This window comes from Macaca thibetana, chromosome 5 (assembly GCF_024542745.1).
Source record: "Macaca thibetana thibetana isolate TM-01 chromosome 5, ASM2454274v1, whole genome shotgun sequence".
Taxonomy (NCBI): domain Eukaryota; kingdom Metazoa; phylum Chordata; class Mammalia; order Primates; family Cercopithecidae; genus Macaca; species Macaca thibetana.
The window spans coordinates 13,781,219-13,804,915 of NC_065582.1; the positions used below are offsets into that span (position 1 = coordinate 13,781,219).

General features: G+C 38.3%; 1 protein-coding gene across 3 annotated transcripts in view; it reads left to right on the top strand.

Moving 5' to 3' along the window:
* The window catches only part of ASB5 (ankyrin repeat and SOCS box containing 5), a 66,453-nt gene that overhangs the window by 39,873 nt on the left and 2,883 nt on the right, over nt 1–23,697 (top strand). For 2 of the 3 annotated variants that reach the window (XM_050792548.1, XM_050792550.1), the window contains 5 exons: nt 16,178–16,257; nt 19,272–19,379; nt 20,095–20,245; nt 20,405–20,539; nt 23,234–23,425. In XM_050792548.1, coding sequence (XP_050648505.1) covers nt 16,178–16,257; nt 19,272–19,379; nt 20,095–20,245; nt 20,405–20,539; nt 23,234–23,425 — 666 coding nt within the window. Of the gene's footprint in view, nt 1–3,259; nt 3,538–16,177; nt 16,258–19,271; nt 19,380–20,094; nt 20,246–20,404; nt 20,540–23,233; nt 23,426–23,697 lie in introns of those variants that run through there. The other variant, XM_050792549.1, reaches the window with a different exon arrangement.

The window sequence follows — 23,697 nt, forward strand, 5'->3', positions numbered from 1 at the left end:
CTTTCCAGTTTTTCAGAATTTCTTGAAAACGTTTATTCACTTTTAACTACGCCTTCCATAATTATGTAGCTTTCTGTCCTAACGCCTCTTAGATTTCAAATTTCTAGTTTGAAACATCTAAAAGTTTTAAGATTTCTCGGCTACAGAAGTGTCTTCATGTCTTCGACGGTTTCCGGTGCCCTTCTTTGAAACTTTTCCAGCTTAAACATCACTTTCCCACTGAGGATTAGTGACCAAACCAGACACAGGTCCCCGTGCTTTCAGGGACATTAGCAATGGTTAAAATGGAAATAGAATAGTCCCTGTAATCCCAGCACTTTGGGAGGCTGAGGTGGGTAGATAGAATTGCCTTTGTTTCATATCCTACAAGGTTTAACATTTTATTTTAGTCCTTGTCGGTAGTAACATTAGGCCATCCCTCATCTATGGTATATCTTAGACGCTTTTTCTGAGCCATAATAATTCAGAGTCCATTATCTTCTATAGAATGTAATTCTTATTATTTTCCTAGTGTTTTATCTGATACTGGCTCTCTTTAAAACTTCTGCCCACTCATAGGGCTTAATGTTCTTCTAGATATCTCGAGATTTCGCAGTGCTCTCTTATACGTACAATCATAGCTATCCAGCATTTAAACAATTCTGTCCCTAACACGTTCACTCACTGTGCATTTATTTTTAATGAATCCATACAGCTGAGCACACAGAACATACACTGAGGACACTCAGTCTATTCACTCTTCTGTTCCTTGTCATTTTCTAGTGAATTAACCACATACCATTTTCTTCCAATTCCATGGAGTCATTTTTAAAAATTACTTTTGCTTTTGATCCATTTAAAATTTTTAAAAGAATTAAGTATTGATAGGTTCTCCTTAGTCCACAAATTGAGCTTTGTTGCAATATTCTGTCTGCAGTCATTATCAACAGACAATTTTACATTTGATTGATTTGAGGACTAAGGCTTCTCCTGAACGGACTAAGGCTTCTCCTGAACGGACTAAGGCTTCTCCTGAAGCCCAGCACATCTCCCAGTTCAGTAAGTGTGAGTTATGCTCAAATCCATTGGCTTCTTTTCTCCCCACTGCCCTGGAAATCTGTTTACTACCATTAAGGACTACAGAAAGCCTTCTTAAAGCATTCTAGGAAATTCCATGTTCGAATTACTCTTTAACAACTCTTCTAGTGCACATGGCCTAAGAGATACAGTACTTAGACCTGTGCAACAACAGCTGTATAGACTCAGTTTCTGTGATCAGAGTGCACAACCCAGTGGGGGAGACAGACATAGAAACAGATCATTATAATTCACGGTGTCTAAAAGTGTTTTCAGAACAAACATTGTCACGGTACTGATGATAAAACAAAAATTGCCACAATACTTATGATAAAACTTCCTACATTTATTCTGTAGGAATATTATTATGCATTATTATGCATTCTGTAGGAATATGCATTATTCAAAAGCATAAAGCTTTTGTTGTTACAGAATAATGAGCATAAGCTTAAAATTGAAAATTTTAATTTAATTTTAAACAAAAATTAAAATTTACTTTTACTGTATGGTTTGTGTAGATTACCGTACTCCCCTTATGAGTACAAACCAGGTGACAAAGAGCCAGTGGGGAATGACAGTTGCTTCATGTAAATATGCTGGACTGAATAGACCCCTTCAGTCTTTTCTAACTTCACCTAGTAATGTGCCGCCCATACAAATAGCCTGGGCCAAGCTGGCTCTGAGTTTCAGTTTCATTGGGAGTATCTGGCCTCTTCTGTGGTCATATAATATGTCTACAGCTCACGCACTCTCTTACCCTTTGTGTGTTAGTCATAGAATCTGGTCACATCCAAGCTCCTCATTTTATAGAGAAGGAAACTTTGGTGTCATTAAGCTACTTGCCCCAGGTCACACAAACAGCTGGTAGGATTAGAACTTAATTCAAGATAAGGAAAAGATATGCATGGTATTCATTAGTGATAACTTGAGGTAAACATTGGCAATGTAATATGGCAGCAAATGTCAATAGGTTAGTACCTAGGAAAGAATTATCGTCATAATTTTTTTCTCTTGCTTGTTACATGAAGACAATATCCCCAGTAATTCTTTTTCCTTTTATATACCAGAAGAAGGTAGAGCCTTAAAAATGCTGATGAAAAAAGACAGATAACAGAATCTGTCACCATATTTCAGCAAGACAGACTTCAGTATGTTAATACTCTGTAATGTGATCACCAGCTCACTTAATCCTTGGAGTCCTATCATAGTTCGGTCACTGCTCTTGATTCCATCATAGACTGTGTGCCTTTTTCAACTTTATAGGCCAGCAAAAAATACCAGGCACATGTTTGGTTTTTCCTCTCATCTTGCCAACTACCCTTTCCTCTGCCTTTTAGGGTGAACAATCTCAGCTGTATTTAAATTGACTGCTGACGTCTTTTGATTTAGAAATGACCTCTAGAAAAATCACAATAGTGAGCTGTGCCTATATAAATAAGAGGACTGTGATTTTGTACTGAAGCCAATTCTAAACTTAGATCCTTGCAAAATGAAAACATGAGCTGGCTACCAGCTGACCGTAACGCGCTTTTTATTTTATTTATTTTTTTTCAGACGGAGTCTCCCTCTGTCACTCAGGCTGCAGTGCAGTGGCGCGATCTCTGCCTCCCAGGTTCAAGTGATTCTCCTGCCTCAGCCTTCCGAGTAGCTGGGACTACAGGCGCCCTATCCCCAAGTCCAGCTAATTTTTGTATTTTTAGTAGAGACGGGGTTTCACCACGTTGGCCAGGCTGGTCTCTAACCCCTGACCTCAGGTGCTCTGCCTGCCTCGGCTTCCCAAAGTGCTGGGATTACAGGCGTGAGCCACCGTGCCCAGCCCTAATGCACATCAGCCCTAATGCACATCTCATACTTGCATGTGAGGATGAAGGAGAAAGGCTAACCTAGTCACTGATCACTCCTGAACTTTCTGACTGCAATATTCTGTCTGCAGTCATTATCAACAGGCAATTTTACATTTGATTGATTTGTAGGTTATTTAAACAGGCTTTTATCTTTTAACGATAGAACTAATTTCTATCCTGTTTCGACTAGGAAAAGCAATTATACTCACTTTTTACTTTCTATATCACACAAACAGTTAAAGACTTCCGGCTGCAGCATGTCTCTGCTTTAAAAATAGAAAATGCTCCAGCATTTCTGGCCCATCCCCCACATTGCACCTACCAGCCCTGCTCCAAGTGCTTATGAATAGAGTTCAATTTTGAAGACATTCTCAGGTTAGCACACAGGAACCTCTGTGAAAGTCTGAAGGGAAGGAAAAAATAGTTAGAAATCCAGACACTGATATTTCCTCTTGCTAGAACACTTGCAGTTATGACACCTGGCTGTCACAGACAAAACACGTCAACCAAACTATGTCCGCAGATATTGCTGTTGAAATGAACTACATTAAGCAGGTCCTCACGAAAAGAAGGCTAGTGAGTAGAGAGGAATGTTCTTCTAAACGAAAAGCTAGCTGGGGTATTCTGACCAGTCAAGGTTAGTATGGCAGCCATTTCAAATCTGTCGGTGTCCTGAAATAAACCATATTGGCCTGCTTTGCAAATACTAACTTTAAACTGCGGGTGCTTTTCAGAATGTGGATTGAAATGTACATGTATGGCATGGCAAAGGACTGCTCTGTATTCTCGCCTTTTCGTGTATGGAAACTGCATCGGCTGCCTCATTTTTATGACTGTATATTAAACACGACTGCAAACTCTTAGCCTCTGGCTTGTTTACCTTTCTGTTTCAGCAGGTGTTTCTAAGTTGGTGTGGAAACAAGGAAAGATGCTATTAAGCAGGAAAAGACTGTTTACAGGCAATTTGGAAATTTTAAATCATGTAAATTAGACATCAAGTAGGAGGATGATTTAGGCAAGTAAATGAATAGAGCAACTTCCTTAAAGTGTTCCGACATGAAGTCATTAATTATAATGATAGAAAAATATGAAAGATATAAAGGAGAATGAGCCCAGCACCAAATAGGAGGAATTATTTTTAAAAAGGAATATGCATACATTTGCATAAGTTTCAGTAGAACACCAGTATGATAGGTGATTAAGTGTTGAAAATGCAGATTCAAGATAAAATGACTCCTGCCCCCCAAGATTGTAAGAGTTATATTTACTATGTAATAGCTAGAGCTCGAAGAATGTTATTATAAATGATTATGTTTTTCAAACATACAAAGCATATTTTCAAATAAATTAAAACACTATAATTTCAAACATTGAGAAAGCAACTGGATCCCTACTCCCCACCCCAATACACATTTCCTTTTTGTTACTTTTTAAAAACATAATTAACAACAAAATTGAGAAATATACCAGCAAGGAAAAAAGTGGTTGACTACAAAGAAGACAATTCAACAATCCAACAAATGCCTCTCCAGTGCTGACTGTGTGCTAGGCACTATGCTAGAGGTGGAGAGCAGCAATAAACAGTCTCATCATTTCATGGTCCTTAAAGTCCAGAAAGAATGCAATTATTACAGAAATAAAGACAATCCCGTCATTTCTTAAATGAAGGGTAAATTACCTAACAATGCACTAAATCACAGGCATTAGCAAGATAATAGAACTGTGGCAATGGCAAAAATTAAAAAAAGAATTAAGTAAACTAATTCACCTGGATGAATCTCACGTATCTTCAATGCAGATAGAGACTCTAAAGGAAGTTGAAAATAAGCTATTATTTTATGTTAAAAATCTAATTTTGTATACAATTTTCTTTGACATGGCTTAAATATACTGAAAATATAGAGCCAGGCCCAGTGGCACATACCTGTTATTCCAGTGACTCGGAAGGCTGAGGCAGGAGGATTGCTTGAGCCTGATTTGAAGGCTGCAGTGAGCCTTGATCACATCACTGCCATGCAGTCTGGATGACAGAGCAAGATTCTGTCTCTTAAAAAAAGAAGAAAAAAAAATGTAATAAAAAAAATGCCCCCATGCTTTGATTTAAAAGGAGAAAAAAGACAAGTCTTAGCAAACTTTCACTAGATTTAGCTTTACATTTTCTCAGTGCTATTAATGAGAATGTAAATAGGATCAGTCTTGCTGGAGGTAATTTGATGGCATGTGTCAAAATTTTAGGAATTTACCCTAAGCAGATAATTATTCACAAAGATAAGTAATAATGTTTGATTTCCCAAAACTAAAAGCCACCTAAACATCATTTGATAGATGTATTGTATTAAATAAATACGTACATAATGCTCTAGCTATATGATTAAATACATATCAATCTATCATAATCACTTGTGGTAGAACTATATTTTTTCACATAGAACAATGACCATGAGATATCTTAAATGAAACAAATCGGTTAAAAACATTATGAACAGTATGATTGTATCTTGATTAAAAAATGTGTGTTTTTAGAAAAAAGTTGGAAAGATACAACCTAAAATGTTTGTAATGGTTGTATTTAGAAACAAGCATTATGATTTCTTGTGTATTTTAAATTTCATTTATTTAATGTACAACTTTTATAGTCAATATGGCATTACAGCTAATAGTACTGTATTGCTGTGTTTTGCTATTATTTCAAATATACATATTATTATATGAAAATATAGAAAACACAATTCCACAGTTCTTCCTTTTATTGAAATAACTCTCCACTTGTGTAGTCAGTTAGTTATATTTATGATGGACTCTTTGTGGATTAACAGTCCACCAAGTGCCCTATGAGTTCTAGGGTTGAAAAGAATATTGTACCCTAAAATTTCAACTGGACGTTCAAAAGAACCAAGTTTGCTTCCTGGCTTTGTGAGTTATTGTTTATAACTTGGGGCAAGTCATTTAATTGCCCTATGTCCTAATGCAATGGAAATAATAACATTGACTTTCTTAAGAACACACTGTGTTAGACACTTCTCATGTCCATGTAACCCTCAGAACACTAGAATATGTAATACGATTGCCCCCATTTTATAGATGAGGAAACTGAAACTTAGCAATGTCAAGAAACGGAGTTAGCCAATATGTGATAGAGTCAGGAGTCCAATTCAGATATGCCTCCTTTCACAGCCCTTGATTTTAACCTCATTACAAAGCTCCATATGGCCGCTCAGACAAGGTTCTAATGAATTTGGGTGTGATCGTGTGACTCTGAGCAATCATTCATGCAACATTCACTCATGTGCTAGGTATCGAGGGTATGGTAATGAATGAAATCAATTGAGTCTCACTTTCTAAGGTCTAACATTCTAGTGATAAGTGCTGAGAAGAAAAGTAGAGCAGGGAAAGGAGACAAAGAATGAATGTTAGGGAAGGAACAGGGAGGACTTTTTAATAGAAGGTTGTCAAGAAGGCCTGTCTGATAAGGTGATATTTCAGGGAGCACTAAAGTCAGAGAACAAGTGATGTGTGTCTCAGAAAGGAGTACTTCAGAAAGAGCAAACAGAAGGTTGTGTAAGGAAAAGCAAGGAGGCCAGTATGGCTGGATGAGGATGACGGGCCTAGGAAAAAGTGCGTAGAACCCGAGATCAGAGCCTGGAGAGTTCATAGGTCATGACAAAGGCTTTGGATTTTATTCCAGGTGAGAAGGGAAGCCATTGGATTCTTTCTAGCTTCCAAAGGATTGCTTTGGCTCCCATGTTTAGTAAAGATTACTGGAAGGGCATGGGCAGAAACACACTGAGTAGTTAGGAGACTTTTGCAATACATCAGATGAGAATAATGGTGGCTTGGACTAGGGTATAGTGGTGGAGGTTGAGATACAAAGTTTGGATACATTTAAATGATAGAGGCAAAATGACTTCCTGGTGTGGGCCTGGCGGTCGAGAGAAATAGAAACTAAGGATTATGCAAAGGGTTTTGGCCTTGAAGCACCTGGATGAGTGGAGTTACCATTTGCGGATCAGGAGACGTTAGGAGTAATGAATCAAGGGTTCAGTTTGGGACATGTTAAGTTGAATTACCTATTTATATATTCAAGTGGAGAAGCTGAATAGCCAAACCTAAAATTGGGGTAATCAACATGTGGATAATATTTATGTTCATGGCACTAATAGGGAGCTCCTCAAGAGTAAGTGTAGATAGATCCAGACTGAGCTTGGATGGTGAGGACTCAAGGTGGGGAAAGAAACCACAACAACAACAGAAAAAAACACTGGGCCAAATATAACTGACTCCTTTCGAAGAAGCATATGAAACATTCAATATAGAGTTTCCTTGACAATTATTGTGCTTAAATTTGAGACCATATTATTACTACCAGGTGATGGAGGGAAATGGTAACACTGTTTAAACCAATAGAAAAATGAAAAAGAATAGCTAATCGTAAGAGAAAGGTGTTGGCTTTTAGAAATGTATTGAGATTTCTAAATAGGAGATAAAAATATCTCCTACGGATATATAGGCAAGAGGAATAAAATGAGATAAAGCATCATTATCTTAAATAAGTTATCCTTCCTTCTGTTTGGAAGATGTAGTTAAAAGCTGATAGGGAAGATATATGAAAGTAATTGTTTAAGATGAAATTTGGACTGTATTTGTGATGTTTCAAATGCATTTAGTACTGTGCTAAGTACTTTACATTCATTACAATTCAATTAGGTAGGCAGAATCACCCTTGTTTTTACAGTTGAGAAAACTGAGTTTCAAGATGTTAACTGCCAAAGGTCACATAACTAGTGAATATCTATGCTGGAATTTGAACTCAGGTCTATCTTATACTTAAATCCAGCACTCTCTATCCATGGCACCAGTGATCAGTAATAGTTAACTGAGAAAACTGGTAGCTTGAAAATTATTGTGCTTCAATTTGAGACCGTATGATTATTACCAGGTGATGGAGGGAAATGATAATACTGGTTAAACCAACAGAGAAGTGAAAAAGGAATAGCTAGTCTTAAGATAAAGACGTTGGCTTTTAGAAATGCATTGAAATGCCAGACATTATTTCCCTTGAAACCATGTTTCAAGGATTTCTGTGGCTCTGTGGTTGTCTGAAAAGATACAATAAAGGCTAGTAAATGCCTGGTGATTTTTTATTTGCTTATAAACTTGTGAGTAGAGATGGGCTAGATGTTGTCCAGTCTGAAGCTTATACTGTATACACTTTAGGGGCTCCTTTAAAAAAAGTAACATGAAATTAGGGACAGAGTCTTAGAAGGGGAGTCTGTGCAGATTAGGGGTTTCACTGGCTTCATGGTAAATCCACCTCCATTGTGAAGACGCTTGTTGGTTTAATATTTTACAGGGGCTGGGCTCGGTGGCTCACACCTGTAATTCCAGCACTTTGGGAGGCCGAGGTGGGTAGATCATCTGAGGTCAGGAGTTTGAGACCAGGCTGACTAACGTGGTGAAACCCCCATCTCTACTAAAAATACAAAAATTAGACCGGTGTGGTGGCGCATGTCTGTAATCCTAGCTACTTGTGTGGCTGAGGCAGGGGAATCACTGGAACCCGGGAGTTGAAGGTTGCAGTGAGCCAAGATTGCGCCATTGCACTCCAGCCTGGGCGACAGGAGCGAAACTCCATCTAAAAATATATATATATATATATATATTATGTATAGTAAGAGATCTAAAAAAGGTATTGCCATTTTTTACTGAAATGAAAATGTTATATGAAAATGTCATTGCTTATTCCCTCTCCTTATAATTAATTCCCTTATTTTCCTATTTTGAGAACACTGAGGAAGAGCGGGTGTGGCTAAACTCTGCACCATCGCTAAGCCTGCTCTCTATTGAGTCCACATCCTGCTTCTGCTGATGGGATGTTCTAAGATTGGGAGCAGGTAAAGGCTTTTTTGTTTATTTGTTTTGTTTTATTTTGAGACATGGTCTCACTCTGTTGCCCAAGCTGGAGTGCAGTATTAGGAACACAGCTCACTGCAGCCTCAAACTCAGGCTCTAGCAATCCTCTCATCTTAGGACTTCCCTAGTAGCTGGGACTTACAGGGACACACCACCGTGCCCAGATAATTTTTTAAATTTACTTTTCTTTTTTTTTTTTTTTTGCAGACACAAGTTCTCTCACGATGTTGCCCAGGCTGATCTCAAACTCCTGGGCTCAAGTGATCCTTCAGCCTCAGACTCCAGAGCAGCTGGGATTACAGGCATAAGCCATCGGCCCCGGCCACAAAGACATTTTTAATAATAATACGGTTTTTCCATGGCCATGGACAGAGGTCTAATTGTAGTGCTTTTATTTCAATTCAGGGCACATGTTGTAAGGAGAAAAAATAAGTTAGGACCAGAAATTTCTCAAGTAAAGAGGAGTGATCAATAAGAAAAAGCAATTTTGAAAATAAATCACCTTTTCAACAGCTTTTTTCTTTTTGGAGGCTGACGGTCATATTACAAGGAGCTTGGAGCTCCTTAAAATGGCCGAACAGAACTAGCAAATGACAAGTGATTTTTTCTTTTCTTGCTGATTAAAAAAAAAAAAAAAAGCATGAGTCGGATTTACCTCGACAGTGGCTGGTGTGAAGTACCATGGGGAGATGGTGATTTAGGTATGGTATCAAACCTTACAAAATCGCATAGATATAAAAACGTGAGTGTTTTTCTCTAGCAATGTGGTGTTTACAAAACAGGGCAGGCTCTCTCCCTGTAAATTATATACCAGATGTCTGGGAACAAGAGTTGCTTCTAAATATAGTCAGAGCCACCTCCTGTGTAGCTACAGAGAGAGAATAACTAGGAATTTGATTAGCATGATGAAAGTTACAGACACTTTATAAAACAATTTCACACTGAATAATTTATCCTAAAGAGTTTAATTACACATTTTTTAAAGTAAGGGTTGCATTGCTTTTATCTTAGACACTCAATGAAAGTCTAACACAATTATAAAAGTAGTAAGTAGCTGTACATAAAGATATTTATATCTTGTTTGGTCTTGAGATGGCTCATAAATCTCTCTGATATAAAGCATATTGATATTGAAAGATAAGATATTTAATATTAAATATATTTGAATAGAAATCTGTAGTTACTAAATTTCAGATTTTGAAGGGGAAAAACAAGGTGTGAAAACTTAGTTCATACAGAAATTGGAAGGTGATATACATTGTAGTACCTTTGATTCTCATATGTTATTAGATTAATTACATAAATTCTTCTAAGGAATTATAAGAAAATAAATTACAGGGAAATAAATACACAGTTCAAAACAAGTAAGATTCGTTTTCATTGAGTGGTATACATGTTCCAGAAATTACTTCTGTAATAGATTGATACAGCTTCATTTTTTGTTTCTCATTTCAGAAAGAAAAAAATGTAACAGCAGCTGTTGGTTGTTGGCTTATATATATTTATAAATCACTCAATTGTTTTATGTCATTTAATTAAGGTGACAGTGCAGAAAAATATTTTAGTCAATAAATGATGTTATTTATTACTTGAGTTTCCCTATCTTGGGAGGAAATATTGTTCCCTAAAACTCATATTAAAATCTCCCCCATTTACCAGCTTATGTTTAGCCAATAATGCTAGTTATTATTTATTGTGCATTTAGAGAGCAGGCACTTAACATGCTCGTTTCTAATCCTCCCTCAATCCTGCTTCATGGATTGTGCTTTTCTCATTTGATGAGGAAACAAAACCTCAGGGAGGTTAGATGACTTTATAAAGGCTACTGTCCTAAGCTGGGGTGCCAATCCAGGCCTGCCCAGCCCCACAGCCTTTTTCCTACACTTGATCCCATTTCTCACTTCCTCCTACTCTCTATTTTCTTCTTCTCCTTCTGCTCTCCACTCCCATCCCCCTTCTTCAAGGAACAGTGAGAGATTGCAAGGTCCTTTGCAGGTGGGCAGAGCTCAGTTCATGAAATGATAGCATGTGCTTCATTCTTGCAAGATGGGCCAAGGGCTCCCTCATCCAACATTCAAAACTCGTTTCTGAGGATGACGATGACATTCAACTTTTTCATGCCAAAGGAGGTCCTATTAATAGAAATAATAGCAAGTGCACATACATAATATCTCGCTTCAGTTTTTTTTTTTTCTTTTCCTCTCCTCATCTTGATGGACTTAAGTTTGGATGATAAAGAAAATGGCAGTGGGGCCAGAAAGCTAAGTGACAGCCTGGGGGGAAACTGGGGGATGGGATTTGGAGACTGACATTTATTTTGTCCCTGATGTGGCCTGCTTTCTAAATAATCCTTTCCTTTCTCTCTCTCTCTCTCTCTCTCTCTCTCTCTCTCTCTCTCTCTCTCAATCCCAGCAAGTAATGCTGAAATTGTTCAGAAGACTAATACAATCATTTTGATGAACAAACACATTAGTATGCAAGGGAGAAGAGCTGGCTGGAAGAAACATCAAGTACCCTTCAGCTACAAATATTGTTAGCTTTACTTCCCCTTAAAGGCCATCGTAATATACTAGAAAGGAATGATTCCAGAATGAATCCCAAAGGCCACGTCTCTAGGCCTTTACCATTCCCAACAACATCTGGTTAATTGTCCTGTTAGCTAGTGACAGTGGAAAAATAGGCAGGGATAATGGGTCGACACCATATAATTCACCACCTGTGTTTAAGAGATAAATTAAGGATAATTAAATATACTATTATACAAGAGAGAGACTGATCATTATAAATATTATGAGTGATTATTTAAATCTAAACACATTTAGGCATTGATTACTAAAATTTTTATGGATTTATTATTGCTTTGCTGATTAAACTGAACAAAGTGGCTTCACATATGCAATCTATTTGCAAAGTTAGTATTATAATTTTCATATTTTCTTAAATATTTAAGTATTCACAAAAAATTGATATATGTTCTGAAGCTCTGCAGAATTTCGTTCTGCAATCATGTTGTTTAATGATGATACAAACAGAGGCCTACGATTTTTAAAGCATCAGATTTCATCTTAGAAGCTGGAACTGGCAAAATGCTTTCCCCAAAAGAACATTATTTGTGATGATGACGTTTGCATTTTACCTAATGATAATATAATGTTCCAATTTCGTATAAGTTATTACTTTGCCACCAATTTTTGGCCTACCAAAAAATATTTATTGGTGTGCATTATTGCAATTCTGCCTTGAATATAGAATACAGCTGTCACACAGTAGAAAGAAGTAATACACAGTATGGCTAATCACAGTAACTTGTTGCAAATGAAAACTCAAAAGAATTATGTGTCTGGCTTACTAACTTTTCTAGATAAGTGAGAAATAACACTAGATGGAAACTTATATCTGTTATTGAGAGAGAAAGTATACATTAGTCTTCTTTTGGGAGTTGTAACATCTTTAATTGTAAACCTCAATTATTGTTATTCTGTAATTCAGGATAAACACCAATGCAAGAAACTGGCTGGGAGTTCTATCATTTCAGGGACATACTCCAGGAATTGCTTTTCTTCTTATAAATACGTGATAAGACTTAATTGTCATTGTCTTTTTTTCTATTGAAATCAGGGAGTAGAATAAATTTGCTGAAAAGGAATCAGAATGAAACAGATTATATTTTAAAATAATAAGAGATGATTAATAAAGACTGTGTAGACAATAGAAATTCCCTGACTATCTAAGAAACAGAACCCAAGAATGAGAAAAGTACTTTTAATTTTCAACCCACTAAATTAAAAAGATCTTGCTAAAACTTAGAATCAAAGTGAGCCTTTGCCTCCCTAATTTGTTTACTTACAATTTAGCATGGATTACAACGTTCCTTTACTATTGCTATGGTATCTTGTTTCAGTAAACTTTATCTTGTCAAGCAACAGCCTACGTTTACTAAGAATACAATGAAATAAAACTTCTATTTAGATTGAAGGGTTTTATTTTGGAGGGGGTGTTAGAAGGAAAAATATAGTAATGAAATCAATGACAGGAACAAAATGTCTCAGAGAGATGTATGCTGTTACCATTGGCTAAAATGTTTCACATACTCTGTGCGTAAGAGTGTGTGTGTATTGAGAGATAGGATCACTATCTCTCAACAAGTGAAAAGTATTGTCACTGCAGGTAGGAGGCTGCAGTTTCAATTTTACATCCACCCCTTTCTAGCTATGTGACCTTAGGCAAGTTATTTAACTTCTGCGTGTCACAGTTTCTTCACCTGGAAAACAGAGATAATAATAGCGCCCACCTCAAAGGATCAGGGTGAGGATAAAACAAGTAAATTTATGCCCAGCAACCAGGGCAGGACCTGGCGTATGGTGAGGACTGTGCAAGCATTCTCTGCTTTTATTTAGGCAATCAGGTTATCATTAAATAAGTTGGTTTTTCTCAATGTTAAGATTGTTACTCCAGCCTGGTGCAGAGGGCAGAAGTCATTTACCAGTTATCAATCCCTTTGTGTCTGGTAATATTACAGAATTTTCTCAGAAATACAAATCCTACGGGAGAGCAGGCATAGTTTCTCTTCTCTATGTTGACTTACAAGTAATGGTAATAGCAGGTAATGTTGAATGGTGTTTACTATGTGCATATGCTAGTCTAAGTGCAATGTATATTATCTGATTTAGTTTCTCATATCTCCTTGAGGTATATACAATTATTATTTCCATCTTCAACTTGAGGAAATGAAATCTAGATGAAATGTAATGATTTAGAGAGTCGTATGGTCTAACTCCAGAGCTGATGCTCCTAGGCCTGACTGGCATGACCATGCATTGTCTTCTTTGTTTTGCCTTTTGGTTTATGCAGAGTGATTTTACTGCGGGGGAGATAATGAGCTGCCTTGGAGGTCCTTCCTTATCACAATGATGATACCCATTTTATAGCAACAGGCAATAGAATGCTTAACCACTAGGACACTGTTGAGAATCACTCAGGAGAGCTTGGGTGCAGAAGCAGTGCTCATGCTTCACTTCAGACATGGGGCTCAGCTACTTGCCCTCCATGGCAACATGTTGCAGCCCCTACACCGCAGAGTCTGGGCAAGCTGAGGTGGGGGGACCACAGGATATAGTAGAAGGAGCTGGGAGTGTGGTGAGGTGGGCATTCAAGCTGCTATTCCTGCTAAAAGGACAAAACAAAATTGAGAGGAGGGGTTCATTGTGAAAAACCATGAAAAGAACTTTTTTGTGGCTGCTCTGGTGACCCTAATTCTCCTCTTCTCTGTTAGGTGTATTAGTCAGGGTTATCCAGAGAGATGGAACAAATAGGTGATAGAGATAGATAGATAGATAGATAGATAGATAGATAGATAGATAGATAGATAGATAGATAGATAGATAGATAGATAGATAGATAGATAGATAGATAGATAGATAGATAGATAGATAGATAGATAGATAGACAGAGAAAGATGTAGATAAATGAGAGGAGATTTATTAGGGGAATGGGCTCACATGACTGGAGGCTGATAAGTCCGGCGACAGGCTGTCTGTAAGCTGGAGACCCTGGAATGTGGTAGCATGGCTCAGTCCAAGTACCAAAGCCTCAGAACCAGGAAAGCCAATGTAATTCTCTGTTAGAGGCCACAGGCCTGAGAACCCAGGGGACCACTGAAGTCCTGGGAATCTCAAGGTCAGAGAAAGCCTGGAGTTCTGATGTCCAAGGGCCGGAGGAAGAGAGTGTCCCAACACCAGGAGAGTTTTTTCGTTCTTTCCAGGCCACCAACCATATGATAGTGCCCATCCATACTGCAAGAAGCTCTTCTCCACTCAGCCACCTACTCACAAGACAATCTCCTCTGGAAACACCCTCGCAGACACACTCATAAGGATTACTTTACCCATTCTCTAGGTGTTCTTTAATTCAGTCAAGTTGACATCTGAAATTTACCATCACTAATCCACCCCTTGTCAACGTGGCTCCTACGTGCATCTCCTTAAGCCACATAATCTCCAAAACAAATGCAACAACAAGGTAATGGTTCCACCAGATATAATATTACTATCCTGACAATAACAGAAAACGCACTAATCCCTTCTCCAGAAGAAGAGGTAAAGTTCTGGGATGATGTTTACTCCTTTCCTGATATCTCACGATTTAAAAAATCAGTACATCTTATGCTACCTATAAAGGAATAAAAAGGGAATGAAAATAAAGATAAATTTGCTTAATATATGTTAACATATTCTTAACAAAATAGGGAGAAAGTACTTATGACAATTATAGTTCTCATGTCTGTCACTTGTCACGTGATCATAGCTGGTGTTTACAACTACCTTCTTCTACTACCCATTATGTAACCCCTTTGCCTTCAGCAAGCATCCTTGCTGGTCATACTTCTTTATCTGGCAAGATGACCCAAACCTTCATTCCTGCTGTGCCATTCATAGTCCTGCCTGGATTGGGTGTTGTGATTTTCCTTTGATCTTATTCACAGGGCATGATAATACTAAGAGATGCCCTAAAGGATCTCCTGTACTCTGGACATACTCTTCCTTAGCTCCATTGTGGGGTACTAGTCCAGTTTCCCCATGGAAGTCTGGATCTGTCACCCCAGTCAACACCATAACTCCCTTCTTCTTTGCCTGTTGACTCAGAGGCGGGAGGAGCTCATTCTGAGCTTCCATGGCAATGGAATCATTGTTGTATCTCTGGGCGGCAGCATTCCTCCCTCTGGAACTAAGACCTCTAGGCCAGCCAAGCATAAAGTCAGGAAGAAAAATGTTACTAGTGGTTCACTAGGGGTAATAGTGAGTGCAGATAATTCAAAAGGCATAGTAAGCCGGGCGCGGTGGCTCACGCCTATAATCCCAGCACTTTGGGAGACCGAGGCAGGTGGATCCCTTGAGGTCAGGAGTTCAAGACTAGCCTGGCCAACATGGTGAAACCCTGTCTCTACTAAAAATACAAAACTGATCCAGGCGTGGTGGTGTGCGCCTGTAGTCCCCGCTGCGCAAGAGACTGAGGCGGGATAATCTCTTGACCTGGGAGACAGAGGTTGTACTGAGCTGAGATCATGCCACTGCACTCTAGCCTGGGCAACAGAGTGAGATTCCATCTATAAACAAAAATAAAAAAAAATAAAAAAAGGCACAGTAAGTCTAGGGTGGGTCAATTTCAGAGCATGCATCGTGGCTCATGTTGGGAACTGCCTATCTGGTTCCTGCAATAAAAGTCAAATTTCCTAATATACAGTATAAGTATCTGGGTCACCCTGTTGAGAACTGCGTGTGAATAATTTATGTGACCTTGGAATTGATTGTATCTACTAGTAATCACTTTGACTCACAGATTTTTGTTTTCTATTTTTTTTTTTTGGACAGGTTCCTGGGCAGATCGATCACCACTACATGAAGCCGCAAGTCAAGGTCGCCTTCTTGCTCTGAGAACATTATTATCACAGGTAATATATTACAAATAGTTTAAAATATACCCCCTTTCCATGTGCATAGAACATGGTCAAAATAAATCAATCCAAATATAATAAAACTACTTGATTTTTACTTCTGCTCTTTTATTTTAACTCATGTCGGAGAAGTCAATAGTTTCTCACTTATCTTTGAAACTTCTTTTATAAATATTTTGATATAATTGTATGTCTTAGTATTTTAAATTTCCCAGACAGCATATTTGTTCATCGATAGACATTTAAGGAAGTAATGATTGGATTTATGTGTTATTGATTAAGCTTTCTAAATATGCTTAACTCTGCACAATTGTACAGCTAATTACAGACTTAGTTCAGTAATAAAATATCCAAAAAGAAGTCATCAGATCAGATGCCAAAGCAATCTTGTTTACTTTATGGTAATCTGTGATATGCTCTGGGGAATTGCCTAACAAAACTACAGGACAACCATTTCTATACTTGCCTGCTCAGCAGACTCACCAGAGGAAAAATGAAAAACACAAATCCTTATTGAGAAAACCACTCTGGCTTGGGTATTTTTTTGTTGTTGTTGAAAGCTTCTGATGTATTTCAAATGCACAACCAGGCTGGGCACAGTGGCTCATGCCTGTAATTCCAGAACTTTGGGAGGCGGAGGCAGGTGGATCACCTGAGGTCAGGAGTTCGAGACCAGCCTGACCAACATGGTGAAACCCCATCTCTACTAAAACTGCAAAAATGAGCCGGGCATGGTGGCTAGGGCCTGTAATCCCAGCTACTTGGGAGGCTGAGACAGGAGAATCAATTGGACCCAGGAGGCAGAGGTTGCAGTGAGCCAAGTTCATGCCAGAGTACTCTAGCTTGGGCGACAGAGCAAGTGAGACTCCATCTCAAAAAAAAAAAAAAAAAAAAAAAAAAAAAAAAAAAAAAAATCAAATGCACACCCAGATCTGGAAGTCATGTGCTCGTGTTTCCCAGTCTCAAGGAGAAAGAACATTCTCAGATGGCTACGAAGAAGGGAAAGGGGAAAGGTCGTGTTGCCCAATTTAAACAGCACTGCCTGGGTCTCAAGACCTGGATCCTAGGCTGGCACTTGAAGTGAACTACAACCTGCCTGAGACTCCTTTTCTCATCTGTAGAGTGAGACACTTCCTTAGGGTCTTCCAGTTCTGTCATAACCATATGACTATTTTGTTTTGTTCATCACTTGATGGGAGGAAAATAAACACTGAAAAGGGGTCAACAATTTCTAAAGGGTAATTCCTCAGAAAGGGCCATGCAGTTCTTTGAAGAAGAGCTGTCTTAGGATATTTTTCAGTGTGTGTCTCTAATCCACAGACAGTTTAGCCAAGAATCACGAGACGCTGTCCCCAGAGCCTGATGCGAAAGGGAGTCTCAGCCTTCTCAGGTGCTTCTGCCATCCGGTGCCTCTAGTGTGTGGCCGTGTGGGATTAGCTTCCCAAGTCTAACTGCTGGCTAGCCAACTCGAAATCTTTGAAAGGATTATGTTTTCTTGCCTTCATTTAAAAATTCTTCATGTCAGGCCGGGCGCGGTGGCTCAAGCCTGTAATCCCAGCACTTTGGGAGGCCGAGGCGGGTGGATCACGAGGTCAGGAGATGGAGACTATCCTGGCTAACATGGTGAAACCCCGTCTCTACTAAAAATACAAAAAACTAGCCGGGCGTGGTGGCGGGCGCCTGTAGTCTCAGCTACTTGGGAGGCTGAGGCGGGAGAATGGCGTGAACCCGGGAGGCGGAGTTTGCAGTGAGCCGAGATCACGCCACTGCACTCCAGCCTGGGAGACACAGCGAGACTCCGTCTCAAAAAAAAAAAAAAAAAAAAAAATTCTTCATGTCTATATTGATGTTACAGATCTTGGTGATCTGTAGTATGTTATGAGGATTTGGCTTTGAGGTTCTTCCTGTTACAGTACTTAGTATGCTTGTCAACAGACAATGAAATACCAAAGATATCAAGAAGGTAAACAATCTCACATCCTAATAGTATTTAATTATTTCAGTGTGATATTCTGAGTTTGATTGGAATACAGTGAAAAAGTGTTTCCTTAGTTTTGATTGAATAATTGCAATAAAATAATGTTTTCATACGCTGGGCATTATAATAATAATTGCTTTACATGCATCATCTCATTTAATGTTCATGATAATCTTCAAATTTAGAGGTTAGGGTATTTGTCCAAATTAAAGCTATTCATGATGGAGCCACGCTTCAAACCCAAGTCTAATTGATTTTGTAGTCAGAGTTCTTAACCACCAGCACACAACTTCATCATACCTATTTAGGGACAAAAATTCACAAAACTGTTTACTATAGTATAGAGTATTTTTCTCCCACTCTTGACTGACCTGTAATTTTATAGCCTCAACCAAAACAAGTCAGCCGGGTGTGGTGGCTCACGCCTGTAATCCCAGTACTTTGGGAGGCTGAGGCGGGCGGATCACGAGATCAGGAGATGGAGACCATCCTGGCTGACATGGTGAAACCCCATCTCTACTGAAAATACAAAAAAATTAGCCGGGCGCGGTGGCGGACACCTGTAGTCCCAGCTACTCGGGAGACTGTGGCAGGAGAATGGCGTGAACCTGGGAGGCTGAGGTTGCAGAGAGCCGAGATCGCGCCACTGCACTCCAGCCTGGGCGACAGAGCGAGGCTCCATCTCAAAAAAAAAAAGTCTTTAGTTCTACAAAACAAAAAGGAGTGTTTAATTCTACAAAACAAAGCACAAAATAAGGACAAAAACTATTAAGAAAGCAACATTTAAAGAAAATGTGCCGGAATCTATTGAACCGAATACTTAAGGCATTATTGGGTCCAGGCATGATGGTGCCACAATGATAGGGCTAGGAGTCCAGACAACGGATTGACCTCATGGCATTTGAACTGGCCTATCCTGCTAAACTGGAAACTGGTTTGCCTGAGATTCTTTAATCTCTAAAATATATCACTCTCTAGTGATTTTTTAAGTATATAACTCTTTGCTCACTTTTCACAATTATGTCACATTTAGGGTTATAATGTAAATGCAGTAACCTTAGACCACGTCACCCCATTGCACGAAGCCTGCCTCGGAGATCACGTGGCATGCGCCAGAACTCTGCTGGAAGCAGGGGCTAATGTAAGTACCTTTCAAAACATTAATAATTCAACATCTACCGACAGAGAGAATCCAACAGAGTTCTCATTTTACTTCTCCCTTCATTCTCGGTCATTTTCAAAAATAACAGAATAAAAATAAAGCTCTCGAATTCCTTAGCTTTCTTATTGCACTCTGAAAAGGATTTCCAATCATTGCATAAATGGGTAGCACGCTGCATCGTAATATAGACTATTCTCTAGGTTATTTCCTGCTTTCATGACTCTAAATAGCAGTCGATGAACATATTTAGGTCTATAATGTTTGCCCATCTTTTGGATGATTTTCCTTAAATAAAGTCTCAGAAATAGAATTACCAATTTTACCACTTTAAACTAGCAATGTGGCTTCATTACAACTTCATCATCATTACACTTTTTTCTTCATGTTTATTCTTACTGAAAAGTATCTAATCATTGAATTAGATCTTATTTGCTATTTGAGCATGCATTTTTTTTCATGATTTCCACTAGTTTTATGCCCATTCCAATGAATTCTCTGCCACATCATATTTCTGTCTGTTTTACAGCTTTTCTTGTTGATGCGTAAAAGCAAAATATACTTTGTCATATTTACTGTGTACATTTTCCCAAGTATTTCTGTTAGCCAATCACATACCTTTTGAAAATGCATCACTAAGTCAGTTAATCATGTATGACTTATGAATCTTATTTTTGGATATTTTGGTTTGGTTTAGGTAAATGCAATCACGATAGATGGCGTGACTCCGTTATTCAACGCATGCTCCCAAGGCAGTCCAAGCTGTGCAGAGCTGCTTCTGGAGTATGGCGCCAAAGCCCAGCTGGAGTCCTGTCTTCCATCCCCCACGCATGAGGCCGCCAGTAAAGGTAACTTAGTTCTGGGATTAAGTGACAAGGGGAGAAAGTTTCTTTAGCAACCTGCAGTGCTCTGTTGATCTTTCAGTGAATGATACCACAGGGCAAGCCTGGGGTGAGGTGTGTGGGGTGGATGGGCATTAAGTAAAATCCTCTACTTTGTGTTGGCAGGTCACCATGAATGTCTTGACATCCTGATATCCTGGGGCATAGACGTTGACCAAGACATTCCTCATTTGGGAACTCCTCTCTATGTAGCTTGTATGTCACAGCAATTCCATTGCATCTGGAAACTTCTTTATGCTGGTATTTTCCTTTAAAACATCTTCCGTTCTGTCCATACACACAAGCAGTTATTTATTTCTCTAAATGAGCATCTTTAAAAATTAGATCTCATTGCTAAATATGTTCTTATTGTAAGCATTTTCACACATGAATAGAGAACCAATAAAAAGAACTTCATTCTTGATAAGTCGGCTTCCCAGCTCACAGATAGATACATCATCTCTGCATTTTGCATGCCCTGCATTAGCAGACATGTGGGTATGTAATGGAGTCTGAAAGCTCTACTTTTAGGTCATAAAATTAGGATCCTCAAGATTGAATATGATGTTGCCAAGTATGTATATATCTTGGAACAAATCCATCAAAAGAAATTTTCAGGATAGTAACTGCTTGGACAAGCTCATCTTCTGCTAACCTTAAAAACTCACGCACTTTTCTAGACTTTGTACTTTTTGTCCTGCTTACTTGAAAAGACTTACTGCCCTTTTCCACTTACTTGAAAGAAATCAATTCCTCAAGGTTTGTTTCAAGTTCAGCTTTAGTCCCTGAAAAACATTTCTAACCCATTGAGACCATAGTGGTCCCACTCACCATAGGACTCAGAGTCCCATTAGGATTTGGATCACACCTTTTTTCCATTCCTGTTTTCTCTAGCAAGGTTCCTCTCTCTCATCCTCTCATGTGATAGATGTTTAGAAGATAGATAAAATGAGTAAATGGAGTTCTATGCTATTTATTGTTTATGAGAGTCATTTGATCCCTGATATATACTGACCTTTATTTTTAGTAGCCCTTTTATGCACTACTCACATTATCTTAGCTAACTGAGAAACATCTTGCAAGCAGGGTCTACATCTACACTTTCATTCTCATTATACCTACTCAGTCTTAGACATGAGTTCTGTTAATAGTCATTGACAGATTGTTATTTTTTGGCTATATTCTCCCGTGAAGTTTGTATGATCGATAGAGTTTATGCTTTCTAGCAAGCTTGTCCAACCTGCAGCCCATGAGCCCCATGTGGCTCAGGATGGCTTTGAATGCAGCCCAATAAAAATTCATAAACTTTCTTAAAACATTATAAGATTTTATTTTATTTTATTTTTAGCTCATCAGCTATCATTAGTGTTAGTGTATCATATTTGTGGCCCAAGACAATTCTTCTTCCAATGTGGCCAAGGGAAGCCAAATGATTGGACATCCCTGCTTTAAAGCCTTTTGTTCATTTGCTAGGAATATTATTCTTTCCACCAAACATTTTATACTGGGTTTTAAAAAATATGGGCCTGTAATCCCAGCACTTTGGAAGGCCTAGGCAAGTGGATCACCTGAGGTCAGGAGTTTGAGACCCACCTGGCCAACATGGTGAAACCCTGTCGCTACTAAAAGTACAAAAATTAGCTAGGCATGGTGGCACGTGCCTGTAGTCCCAGCTACTCGGGAGGCTGAGGCAGGAGAATCACTTGAACCCAGGAGGCAGAGGTAACAGTGAGCCGAGATCGCGCCACTGCCCTCCAGCCTGAGAGACAGAATGAGACTCCGTCTCTCTCTCTCTATATATATGTATATATACACACACATATATATGGAAAAAGTACTGTTAGTATTTGTTGATTGATTGTTATTTTCAGGCCCTTTTCTTCCATAAAATTGACATAACCAACAAAGTTTATGCTTTCTCTATGGAAATTTTGTTATGGAATATAATTTTTTCACTAAACATTTTATATTTGTTTTAAAAATATTGAAAATGATTACATTTATTGAAATTTGAAAGGAGCAGAAGGGCCATAAAGGGACACTTAAAGTGTACTGCCTCGTAAAGACATCGTTAGTTTTAAAGACCGTATCGGAAAACAGAGTTGAAAAGAACTTATGCTTTTTTATTGGTACACATTTCTGGTGTTGTAACCGTTTATGTACCAGAAAATGGGATGGTTATTTTTAACAGTACTAAACAGCATTTATTTATTACAAATGCATTGAATAACCACCACGTGCCAGGATTTGCACTAGGATAAAGTAAGTATGCAGGAGGTAATTTAACATGTAGGCTGCATTTTAACATAAGCATTTTTAAAACCTTTCCTTTCATGCAGCTATCATCAATGTGCCTTTTGATTTACAAGGCTCAATATCTTTATACACTTATTGACGTAAACTACATAAGTGAGAAATGGCAGGAAAATCTATATACATTTTACTTAAATAGCTCACATATTCATGAGTTTCCCAAGAAAACCAAAGAGCTTCATTGCCTTAAATAAATGAAAAGAATAATAGAAATAAGCACCTGAATAATTCTAAAAGCAATCAACCATGACGAAAATAAAAATGAATGAACTTTAATTGTGCATTCTTTATAATATTAGTTAATATGATTACTTTGGGGATCATTGAAAAGTTAAAAAGAATTGTATTATGATAGCTCAAGCATAAGAAAAGTGTCAGAGAGTAACATAACAAATGTATGTACCCTCTCCTATTCAGATGTGCCCAGTTTATATAGATGTTTATGTACATATGAGGCATACATGTGTATGTAGATACTGTATATATACATATATATATATATAAAGAAATAACTCATAACAAATGAGTTGAAGTCCCCTTAGTAACCTTCCTCTATTGCCTTTCCTTTTCTACCCTCACTGAGGCAATTGGCTTATTTAATAATTTTTATGTATATTTATCTTCACTCCCTATTACACGTAGGTGCTGATGTACAGAAAGGCAAATATTGGGATACTCCATTACATGCTGCTGCCCAACAATCCAGTACAGAAATTGTAAACTTACTGCTAGAATTTGGAGCAGATACCAATGCCAAAAATACAGAGCTTCTGCGACCTATAGATGTAGCTACGTCCAGCAGCATGGTGGAAAGAATACTGCTTCAACATGAAGGTAAGAAAAATACATGTGGAAACTTACAAAAACAAAACTATATTTGCCTAACATAGATGAAAGTGAGAGAGTTTTTGTTGGCATGGAAAGTAACAATGGCATAAAATAAGGAATATTATTTGTGAAAGTAAATAATTTTTAACTTAGGTTTTATCTATAAAGAAGATATCAACCGGGTGTGGTGGCTCACACCTGTAATCCCAGCACTTTGGGAGGCCAAGGCGGGCAGATCACAAGGTCAAGAGATCGAGACCACCCTGGCCAACATGGTG